This window comes from Solea solea, chromosome 1 (assembly GCF_958295425.1).
Source record: "Solea solea chromosome 1, fSolSol10.1, whole genome shotgun sequence".
In the NCBI taxonomy this organism is placed as follows: Eukaryota; Metazoa; Chordata; class Actinopteri; order Pleuronectiformes; family Soleidae; genus Solea; species Solea solea.
The window spans coordinates 8,612,552-8,624,890 of record NC_081134.1 but is presented as its reverse complement, the minus strand read 5'-3'; the positions used below and the strand labels follow the sequence as shown (position 1 = coordinate 8,624,890).

Genomic DNA, 12,339 nt, shown 5'->3' with positions numbered 1-12,339 from the left:
TTTCCAATCATAATGATAATCGTAATTTCTTGCAATCGGCTTCGCACACCAGACAAGTTTGTGTGAGCTAAGCTTTCACGGGCAGACTCAATACTGCATGAACTGGCTGAGGCTGCTCCCGTTCACTTTAGTGGGGCCTGCGTTGGAAATGCCACTGCAGGTTTAGACTGCAGACAGATTAAGAAGACAGAGAATAGGGGTTTTTTCACTCTCTCTAAGGAGATTACCCTAGGAGGGGCGAGATGGCAGTCAGAGTGTAAAAGAAAAAAAGGACAAGAAAATGAAAGATGCAGTGGAACTAAAGGAGGGCGACCCAGGATGTACAGTACAGACACCTGTTGTTTGCCTCTTGATATCACTACGTTCTTGTTTTTTTATCTTTGCTCTCTGTTTTTCTTGTTTCAATCGGTAACTTATCAAAATAAAAGCCAGTTAAAACACCTTTTTTTTTCTTTCTTTTTTTTGTAAGCGCATGTGCTGCTGTGAGCCTGATTATACTTGTACTTCCCTCTCTGTTAAGTTCCTGCTGGTGATTTCCAAGAAAGCTTTGATGTGTATCTGGGCAATGCACTATTAGAGGGATTTCCCTGGGCCTGACAGCTTCGAGAATATGCAGTGAAATGGCAATGCCAGTGGGCTAAAAGAATGCTGGAAACAGGATTAGGATCATATTCTGGCAGACCCTGTCACCTCCTCAATGGGCCAAGGTTTCTAATGCTGGCACTGTGGTTAAAACCTTTAAGAGAACCATGCAGAGGAGGGAGGAAAAAGCACTGATTGAATGGTACACTGTGATTTTTGTGTGTGGGGCTTGCTCCAGGGGGCTATTTGTCTGTGTGTGTGTGTGTGTGAGAGAGAGAAGGGGATGGAGTGCAGTGAACTGCTGTGGTTTAAGTGAAAACACTCTTGTTTAAGGTGTAAAGCTGTCATCTCTATAGCTTTAATGCTACAGCATTTAAAAAAATAAAAATAAATAAATATATATATATATTATTCTGCCACATTATTTGCATGCTGTATCCTTCATCCTAAAACAGGCTCTGTTAAGCAGGACTATGAGACCTGACTGTGTGTACCATGGCAGTGCAGGGGCGGGCTGAGACAGGAAGTATTTATCCCGTCAGACTGATCAACCAGGTTTTCTGAGCAGTTGCAATAACTTTCTAAGCTTTTCATGGACGCTTCTACTCTGTTTTCTGTCATACTCTAACCTGTTTGCAGTCGCCTAACTCGCTGTTACCTCCGTGTGACTTGTCAGACTAATCACTTCCTGTGTGCAGTGCAGGATTGTGTGAACTATTGTAACAATGATTGAACTACAATGGACATGCTTTTAATATTTAAATGCTAGACATTACAGTTTTTACATGTTTGCAAGGTAGACATTTTGTATAAAAGGAAATTTGAGAAGGTAATATTATTATTATTATTATTATATATTTATTTCTTCTGCTGACTTCACATGTGCTCAGACACACAGACAGACAGACACACATGCATCATCACTTGCTTAAAGGAAAGTAGATGGAGATGTGGTGGCTCTATAAATAAGTGGTTATGGCATTAGTGAATAAACAGCCTTGAGTGTTAGAGATGGAAGCACCTGATCCAGCACCAAGGGCTTAACACACTTGACCCTGCAGCAATACAATATAGCAATTCGTGTTCAACCCCCCAGGGTCTGTGCGCGTGTGTGTGTGTGTATCTGCACTTGTATTTGTTACCTCTTTAGGACCTTTTTCTGCCATAAACACAGGCCTTGTCAGGACCAGTCGTCTACATTGAGCCCAAAACCTGGTCCAAACGAAGGAGAATCTAATTTCTGAGGAACTGGTTAAGTGTAGGGCTAAGATTTGAATTGTGGTTAGGTTATACATTAACTGGTTATGGTTATGGTTAGGAAAAACATTTTGTTTAGGCAAGATGTCAGTGCAGTGTCTCAGGGAGAATATTTGTGCAAAACTGTGTGTTTTTGAAGGATGGGTGTTGAGAAAATAGGGAACAAGAATATTCTCTTGTGTTGTGTGGTGCACAGTCCCATGGGAAGAAAATCCTGCGGTGTAGCAGTACAGACTCCTCCCTTGGATAACAAGGACATTCACTGCGGCCACACAACAATCTTATCAGTCACACCATCAGAGCACCCTTGGCTGAGGACACATGTAATAAAACACAACAAGGTTAGGGTGAGGTTTTACACCCACATTAAGGCTGCTAATCTGATGAGATCATTATTCCCCCCCCCCCCCCCCCTCTATCCGATTTTTTTAAAACATGGTCATTCATAACAGTCGTAAATATGACTCCGTGCGGCCGCCTGTTATTTACACACACTGAGGGGGGAAATGTATGTTCAAGGCCAATTCAATTAACAGTGGAGCAATGTCACGCTGACATGTAAAGTTTACTATGTGAAGAACAAGGGCATATTTTGGAGGATGTGGGAGAAAAGCCCATCTGCCCCACATGTTTGTGTGTGTGTGTGTGAGTGAGTGTGTGTGTGTGTAGGAGCACGGTTGAGGGGGGTCTGTGTGTTTTGACAAACCATGCTGTTAAAGATATAATAGCAGCATAATCACGGCCCGGGGCTGTCATTCTTCAGGATAATGGCCTGCTTATTCATTGGGGATGGCGTGTGTTTCCGCACGGCTTTTTATTTTTCAGGGGTTTTTTTCTGTCTCTCTTGCAAATTTGTTATATATTTTATTTGCATTTTTTTAATTGTTGTTTTTAATTAGACCTTCTTCCCATTCCCTCATTAGCTTCACCTCGTTGTTTCTTTTTCCTTCCACCACTTCCTGTTAGTTCATTTAATTAGACAGAATAAAGGCTGCACTGATGTCACTGTGAATTAATAACGTTATATTTTACTTGCTTTTTTCTACTTCTATTTTATTAAATGTAACTTTATATAACTTTAAATGAGATCCTTTGAAATCGCTCTTCAAATTCTCAGCTCAATATTTAGTAACAGTACCATGAAAATGTTGCTTTAAAACTCCTGTTGCTAAAACACTGCCACCATTGCTACCGTTTCTGATGGTTTGTAAACAGTTGTGATCTAAAAGCTCAAGAATGAGATGGGGAGGGATTGAGCTTGTGCAGTGAGTGACTGTGAGGAAGACATGTCCTCTCCTGCAGCAGCTTTGACACACGACAAAGGCTGTCTGCACAAGTCAGGCCTTTGAGGATTAGGAGGAAACCTTTTCCGTGCATGCTTCTTGGCGTTTTCAGCTAAGCAGGTGGACAGTGACATTAGAGTTCCATCACTCCTCAGGTGAGATGTCGGAATGGACAACTCTGTGTCCTTGTTCCAACCGCATGGAAATGTCACCTGGTGACACAAAAGTCATACTCAGAGACATATATTCGCTTAATGCGGTTCAATAGATTTTAACTGTAGTACAACAAACATCGACCATCCAAACATTCATCACAGACAGAAAAGTCCCTCTTGCAGAGATCTACAAGCAATATTTTTATTTAATGAGTATTTTACAACAACACTACGTCAAGTCTACATCGTTAGGGAGGAGTAAAGGAAACAACACTGCTGATGGTCCCGTCACTTTCTCTGTTATAAATCTATCTACCACTGGACCGAGTAGTTTGACTGAGACAGGGGGAGGGAACAGCATTAGAATAAGAGCAACAACAGAACTCGGATAGAGTCAAGACAGCAGCACACACAGGACCAGGGTCAATTACTCACTGAACTCTTTTCACCCTCTTTGACTTCAGGCTTTTCTGTCTGGATTGATTAAGAAAACTGCAAACAGTGGTAGTTTACAACTATCCAGATTTGTTCCACTGCTTCCTTTTAGTCACTTCCAGAAAAGAAAGTGAACACATAAAAATATTAATTGAACCCAGGGTTGGCACACAGACAACTAAGGGGAGGAGGGGGAGGAGGAGGAGGAGGAGGAGAGGAGGGCGGCTTAACAGGGCTGCCGGTGAGCTCAGTGAATACAATCTTACAATCTGACAGCTAAATGAGTTTTATCCGAGTCATCATCAACTATACAACATAATAGGAACTTTACAATTATCCTACCAGCAAACATTAATAGATAAACTTTTTTTTATATTTTACATATTAAAATAATGTGCTTTTTTTTTTTAATATGAAGACTTTACTTGCCAGAACACACGAACACAAAACATCAGAGACGCATGTGATTTTTCCTCACCAAGTGCTGACGCTCGGCCTGACGTTCAGTGAAAAGCTGCATGTTTCCTCAAGAGATTATTAAGGCAAGAATTACAGCTGAGAAAAGACGAGTGCAGATCCTATTTGTCCAATTGTCCGCATTTGTTCGGAGCAGCATTTTGCATTCGACGGAAATTGATTTTCATGGCACAAAAAATGACTTCCAATTGATGTCAATCATGTCGACTGTTCGCGTGCAGGCCTTTTGAATTTTTAAAGGCTGCTTTAAATGCTATGCATGTTCATAATTGCATTTGCCCCAGCTCCCTCAGCCCAGGGCAAAATGTAATTAAAAGCATTGAGAATTTATTCACTGAAATCATTTTCTCATTATCAAGCCAGCCTCTGTACAAAGTGGCATATTACTGGCCATTAAACTGCTAAATTAGTCACGTTTAATTATGCTGTTGAGGACAACATGACTTGGGTTTATTTTTATTTATGTGCTGTTATGTAGTACATGCTATGTACATAGCCACCCTTCTTAATTGAAATGTTGATGGTCCCTTTGCTGTATGAGCAATACCTTCTTTTTTTCCCCCCTCTGGCCATCGAGTGTTGTTCCTCTAAAAGTGCCACATTTATTCACATTATTCTTGTAAACATTATTTGCATTGCAGTCTTTTATAATGAGTGCATCCAAAATCAGCTGTTCACATTATCTTCAGTGATTTTTTTTTTTTTTATTGCAGATGATAAGGTCCAACTTTGACGTTGATAATAGCATTTTGTCCTTTTTTGGGGGGGAGGGACATTCACTTGATCTGCTTTATCTTTTTTGTACCAATGTTGAGTTTCTTTTAGTTTTTCTTTTCCAAAGGATGTATGCTACATTTGGACCTTGAACTGAAATATGTAGGAATCAAATAAGTTGTGGTATTTAAAAGCTGTTGATCTGGTCGGTCCAGTGCATTTTTTTTTTATTGTGGGGCATCTCTGCATGTCTTGTGCCCATTTCCTCAAGTAGGGTGTCCGTGTACAGCTCCTGAATGCCTACAGTCACTAAGACACGCAGAAGGATGGGATGACGTACAGGCCAACACTGTGGTCGTGCTTGCGTTGTCCTCCATACATTGTGATTCTCAGTTAGACATTGTGTCCAGTCCCAGCGAGGCTGCGTGCTGCTTGGCCCTCAGACGCAGGTTTTCAATGCTGGTGGTTTTGCTGTTGTGGCTGGTGAGGCTGCCCGCCGCCGACGCCTGCAGCAGTGGGCTGTTCCATACCTGCTGAGCATGATGGGACAGGGACTGGTAGTAGGACTGACAGGGCAGAGAGCCCAGCGGTGCAGGCGGCATGTTAACATTCATTCCTAGGTAGGGCAGTGAGGATGGGGCAGCGAGGTCAAAAGCAGGGTAGTGCACCAGGTTGTTGGTGGCAGCCATGTGTTGACGGAACTGCTCCTGCAGACGAAACAGGCTCAGGGGGGAGGAAGAGTAAGCGTGGCTCTGAGACAGAGGACCACTGCTGGTCAGGCCGCTGCTGGAGGACGAAGGGGTCACGGAGCGAGAGACCAGCGGAGAATCTGGACAGAGAGGAGGTTGGAGATTAACTTAGTTAGAACATGAGTCTCATTATTTGTCAGCGGTGCCCACACTGTAAAATATGATGCCCCTTATTAGTGACATTTAACACAAGCTATGCAATTTTCCTGTAAGTTAAACTTACAGGTATCATTACTCATATCTGTAGGTTTTAAGGTAAAAAAAACAACAACAACTGAGTACTGAGTTCTGTTACTGTTACTATAAAACTTTAAGGATCAACATAGTTCTTCAAATACATGTTATATTATTTCACAAGTAAGTTGTTTGTTGATTGTTAAGGCTACTATGGGCAAACTTGCACTAGAGAGTACAGATACGGAACACATTCAAGTAGAAGCAAAACAAGTATAACCTTGACTTTAAGGACGGCAATTGTTATGAACTAAAGTGTATTCTTGCTTGATATTTTAAACATTAAGTTATCATGCCCCGAAACAATGTTTGTGTTGAAAGAGTGTGTGTTTATTTTTGAGTTTTCTTGAGCACACTAGGGGCGTACCTTGTTTTGGGCTGAGTCTTTTGCAGGGGGACATGTCCCCGGGTGTCACTGCTCTCTCACACTTTATCTCCTCCCGTTGACATTTACTCTCGTCCTCCTTATCTGTGGCGTTGTCTTCTGTGGCTGACTCGCTGCCTGAATGTTCTGCCGATGTGACGTTCAGCTCCATGTCCAACGGTATGGGACGGACCACAGGAGGGTCTGTCTCCAGAGGGGATGAGGATGAGGACGAGGATGAGGATGGAGGAGGCAGCTGGGTGTCGGGAAGGATGGTGGTGGAGGGAGGTGCATCATCCTTCTCGCTCCCTCCTTCTCCTGACGCCTCCTTCTGCTTTTGTAGCTGCTCCTTCTGGAGGCTGCGTTGCTTCTTGCGGAACTTGGCTCTGCGGTTCTTAAACCAGACCTGATGGCAGAGAAGTGGCTCAGTTAGAGGTAGAAGAGGCTTCAACAGGTGACAAATGTTTAAAATCAGGGAACATAACATGGGAAAAGAGTAGAAAGTGTCAGGATTAACTTACAGTTTTAAGTCCATTATTATTATAATAAAGATTATTTATTCAAGTACAAAAGTGGAAATTGTATTCATGTGTGAGCAATAGAATCATTTCAGTGTGAACAAACAGCACCTGCATGATTTTTGGTTGTGCAGGGGTTTTTCCTTCTGTGTCAAGGTTTACCTCATTTTAATAACCGTATTTTTTTAATTTAATTATATATTTATTCTCATGTATTTAAATTAATAGATTCCCAAAAATTATTCTGCATGTTAATTTTTTATTTTAAATAATATATGTATACATATGTATATATATACATATATATATATGTGTGTGTGTATATATATATATATACACATATATGTGTATATACATATATGTATATATATATACATATGTATACATATATTAAAGTGTAAAACTGTATTTATATATCACGAAATTCAAGTTGGCTTATCTATTTTTATTTATCTCAGTACATCCGAATTTATATTCATGTTAACTACGCCCCATAAAAAAGTTATATTGTGCCATAACTTGGCATAAATCATAAATAACACACACATAGCCTGTGTTTTAAAGGCACATTTACGCGTAAAAATTCAGTAGACTTGATCGTTCATACCTGCACTCGGGCCTCGGGCAGGTTGGTGCACATGGCCAGCCGCTCCCTCATCACCACATCCGGGTAGTGCGTCTTCTGGAAAGTCTTCTCCAGCGCCTCCAGCTGCTGCGCCGTGAAGGCCGTGCGGCTGCGGCGCTGTTTGCGGTGCTGAGAGCCGTAGCGAGCCTCCAGGATGATGTCTTGAAGTGCGCAGCCGTTGGAAGAGAAAACACACGGCAGGTTTTATTTTACTGGACACGTTTCATGAATATGTGCGTGTTCTGAGCAAATATTACGGGTCATGATTTGGTTATGGATGGGTTGTAATTAAAATAATAATAACAATAATAATAATTAAAAAAATATATATATAATCTATTTATTTGTTTTCATGTTATATTATTTATATTATTTATTTATATTGTATTTTATTCATATGTTATATATATGTATTAAAAAGTATATAATTTTCCAGACCAATTATATAAACGTGAAGACATTGTTTTTTACAAAAATATTTTAATTCAATTTGAAAATGAATAAGGTGGAATTATACATAATAAAGTGGTGATTCCGATATTTATGGTCTGTTGTGTATGTGTTGGTGCGCGTGTGCGTGCACTCAATTACCAGCCAGTCTCTCTGCCAACGTGAGCGCGTGCACGGACGGCCGGTAGTCGGGCGCGTGCTGTGCCTGTTGCGCAGCCTGCTGGTGCAGGTTGTACATGGCGCTGAGGGAGTTCATGGCGTGGAGAGAGTAACCGTTCACCCCGTAGTGCTGCATGTTGAGAGGTCGATACCTGAGGAGGAGAGGAGAGGAGAGGAGGAGATGAGTTGCAGGTTCATTTCACTGTTTTTGGCACTGATACCTAAATGTGACCCAGTGTTTGTTTTTTACTGCAGGTCCACGCTCGCGCGCGCGCTCCAAGGCCAACAGATCAAAATGTGCAGACTCAGACAAAAGTGTTATCCATTAACATCCAATTATCGCTCTCTTCATTCCATTAATTATACAAAAGACTTTTAATTGGGGGTAATTATCACGCGTCCCCTTAATGAACCGAAGCGGAGGCCTTATTCATGACTGTGTGCACGTGTCTGATCCGCACAAGACAGATGCCTCATTGAAAACGTCGCTTTGACATCAAGGCTTTGATGAAAATGATATAAGCTTCGCGGGTCTCGATGGCAAAAACAAAAACTGTAACCAGGATTATATTTAATTATAGAACACTGAGTTTCCATTTTTAAACTGTCATTAAGCTCTTATGTATAAATAAACTAATGGCATAAATGTATTCTGATAAAGAAGAAAAACAGATTCTTTTAATAAAAGGCAGTGATTTCCTAAACTCTATTTTGCAGCCTGGTTCTCCTTCACGGCTGAGATTGTCGTAGATGAAACGCTCGAGGACACGATTAGATATGTATTAGCAGGGAAGAGGGGATAGGTTTTCTCTGAGGCCCAAACACTTATTATAACTATTACAGAGAGACCACAGGGACTAGATATAAATCTCTGTGCTGTGACAGCGAAGGCTGCAGCGTCCACACAGCCCGACAACTTTCTGCACTTGGACAGTGAACTTATTACTAATCATATTATATATTATAATATTATACGACTATTTCTGGTTTGATATTTACATTTGACAATTTTGTTAACGTTTATACGTAATTCCATTAATAAAAATGTTAATTGTTCCCTGCTTTATCAACTAATCAGCATTTTTGTTAAATTAATCTGTGAACATATAAAAATATTAAATACATTATTCATTGATTTATTTAATTAATTCAGCATGGACACTATATATTTGCTAGTGTCAGATTTCAGCAGTTTTGTGTGATTTGTCGTTAATTAATTTATAATCATTATTAGCTTATTATTAAACCTATTTTATAGGCTATTAAACTGAAACACTCTGGGTGGTCTGTCTTGTAAAGAGCAGGGTTTTTTTTTTCCATTTCTCAGTTTCTCTGTGTGTGTGTGCATGTGCGCGTGCCCGCAGTGCCCATTCCCAGCCTATTAAGTGGCTGTGGCGGCTGATGAATGTGATCAGAGGGCAGTGGGGAATAGTTTAATTCGCCGGGACAGAAGGTGCTTCGCTAAACATTTACTTTACTCCCCCAAGTATTTGAGTTGAATGCTGCCTCCCCCCCTCACCCCCTCCTTCCTACCCCCCCGCTCCCCCCTCCCCTCTCTGGCGGCCTCTTATCCCATCGCCCCGGGGCAACGTTTTGGCTGAGATGTATGGCTTCTCCGCGGGTAAAAATATGCATGTTGATCCCCATTTGGCTCCCCGTCTAATGGAAGTGCAAATAGGTTTCGACTGCGAGGGCCTCCATTTATCATCAACGCTGACACGGACGGACGTACAGTGGGACCTGGCTGCTTAGCTCTGGGTTTGGAGTTACCTTGTGTGCACGCGCGGGGCGGCGTGTGAGTGTGTGTGTGTGCGCGCGCGCGCGTATTTATAGACCTATAACTGAGGGATTTTTCCATACGTCATTGTTTTAATTTCTGCACTTTTCTCTCCGTTGTCTCTCTGGATTAAGCACCCTGCATCAAACAACATTTGATATTACTATTATGTAAATATTTCAATCATATTTATTTAATATATTATATCCTTTTATTTTTACTTTTGTGTTTTTTTTTATTATTGTATCGCTTACAATTTTGTATTCATATTTTCATATTTTCATCTTGTTACTTATTCTCATGGACGTGTTCAGATATAGACCCATGTGGTGCCCAATCACCTGCCTCTCTGGCCCCTGACCTGGCAAGGGCCCCTTTTGAAAGGCTCTTATTTATTTATTTATTTATTTATTTATTACAAATAATTTGTGCAATAATGAATAGTGAATTACGTTTTTTTTTGTAATTTCTGCAACATTTTCTACAGACTTGTTGAGTTGGCCTATTTCAAACTCCTACATGAGTGTATAAATGTCTGCACACCGCTATTTATTGTGTATTTTGTACTTGTCTCTCACTGTAACAAGTGATTATTAATACAGTCAAATAACAAAGTTATTGTGGAAACAGTTGCACTTACATGTCTATAACATCTCTTTTATAAACTGAACCTTACCCTTGTTTTCTCTCCGTGTGTATAATCTAGTTAACACACACACACACTCTCCCTCTCTCTCTCTCTGTGAGCATGTAAACTCCAGTTCGTCCTCAGCGGGATGAGCAGCTTTACCACCACACCGCTGTATCCTCGTCGCCATATCAAATCCAGCATAATAGCTCATCACTGTGAGCCCGTCAGTGCTGTTATTGTCATTCATAAGCCGTGACCTGCTCCAGGCTCCGCGGGCCCTCCTGCTGCAGCTCCGCTCAATGCTTCGATTATCAGACTGTCATTATGTAAATTGGCATGTACAGTCAGTGCGACTCTTTGATCCGACTAAATTAGGAAAAATGTTATTTGCCATGCAGCAGCAGCAGCAGCAGCAGACGACCCCCGGGGCCACGAGCCCACCTGACAGTCAGATCTTTGCTGTGTCACTAAAATGCTGTCAGAGAGCAAAGAGGAGCATCTTTGATTCTTTTATCTGTCATTATGAAGGACATTTGTTATGCAGGAGACTGGACTTTAAATATATGCCAGTGTCTCTTTTTATTATTTACAGTAAGTGTTGTTTTACCTCACTGTCATTGACAATAGTTTTCCTTTAAAACATGCAACAGTAATTTAATAATAGGAAGAAAAACATCTTAATTAAAGCGTATTCACTTTGAGTTTGATCCTTTTTAAACTCTTAAGAGAGTCAAAGGAAAGCACGCTCATAAATGAAAGGGAGATTTTTTGGGGGGTGTCATTTTTGGACTTCTGTATTAAATAGTCCAATGCTGTTAAAATAGTTTATATTTTTATTTGGACCATTATTTGCCATGTGTCCATTGTGAGTTTCAAATAGAAAACTAACACAAAATAATCCACTGCACTATTTATTGTGTTCTACATTGTGTCTACATTATGTTAGAATAACAACATTTCACTGGAAACACCTCCCGAGCATCACAAATCCAAATAGTTTAAAGTATTTGTAAAAAACACATTAAAACACACCTGCAAATGAATCTCCAGGCTTTGAGTAGACAGATGTGTGTTAGTTTTTACCTCTTGTCGAGACAGTCGTCTTTTCTGCCACTTCTTCCAAACAGCACAGAGAATCCAAGCTCGTCAACTTCTTCACACTTCTGCTCTTTCAGCTGCTCACTGCTGTTGTTAGTATTAGTATTATTATTAATATTATTATTGCCGTTATAGTTATTAGTTGATCACGCAGTAGAAAAAGTCCTCCACTCCACGTACTCTCCGGCTCGCGCTCCACCTGCTCTCCAGTCCTCGTGCTCAGTTCTCCTGCGTCTGGCGCTCAAGTAGGAAGCGGCCATCTGCTGGTGCGCGAGAACCGCTGCAGGCGTTATAAGCGCAGACTCGCGGGGGGAGTGCTGTCTTCCTATTGGCTCCCCGCGCTGTCAGTCAAGTGAATGAGCGCTACTGACTCCTGGACTCATTTCCAAATATATGATCAATTTAAGCACATTATGTCTGATAAATCCCTCCGTGTCTGTCTACGCCGTTTTCTCTTCTCCTCCTCCAGGACTTTTACTATTAGATATTTATTTTTTTCTCACATTAAGCGCAGGTCATGTGTGAACAGCTGATATTTATATTGTTTATATAGGAATAAGATTGACAATGAATGCATTTTTTATTTAACAGAGGAGTTTGTCAACCCCTTAACTTGGAATTCCTTGACTGCACTTGGCGCATGAAACCAATTCCTGTCTTTAGTTGTGTTTTTTTTTTTGCTGAAGAAAAGAAAGCAACCTTTAGTTTGTTTGCTTTTCGGCTTCTCCTCCATGCCACTGGAGGAGAGCGGAGACTTTAAAGAGAGATGGCTGATAGATACCAGGGTGCTGCTGTCTTTAGACATTCCCGACCAGGGAGGATTTGGGATGG

General features: G+C 41.0%; 1 protein-coding gene across 1 annotated transcript; it reads right to left on the bottom strand.

Annotated features, from left to right (window-relative positions):
* Positions 1-3,454: 3,454 nt before the first annotated feature.
* dmbx1a (diencephalon/mesencephalon homeobox 1a) lies at positions 3,455-11,758 on the bottom strand. Its single transcript, XM_058633810.1, has 6 exons — positions 11,689-11,758; positions 11,494-11,595; positions 7,985-8,154; positions 7,376-7,554; positions 6,254-6,656; positions 3,455-5,732 (listed from the first exon to the last, which is right to left on the bottom strand). The coding sequence occupies exons 3-6, from the start codon at positions 8,136-8,138 to the stop codon at positions 5,293-5,295; spliced, it is 1,176 nt and encodes a 391-aa protein (XP_058489793.1). The 5' UTR covers positions 8,139-8,154; positions 11,494-11,595; positions 11,689-11,758; the 3' UTR covers positions 3,455-5,292.
* Positions 11,759-12,339: the final 581 nt, after the last annotated feature.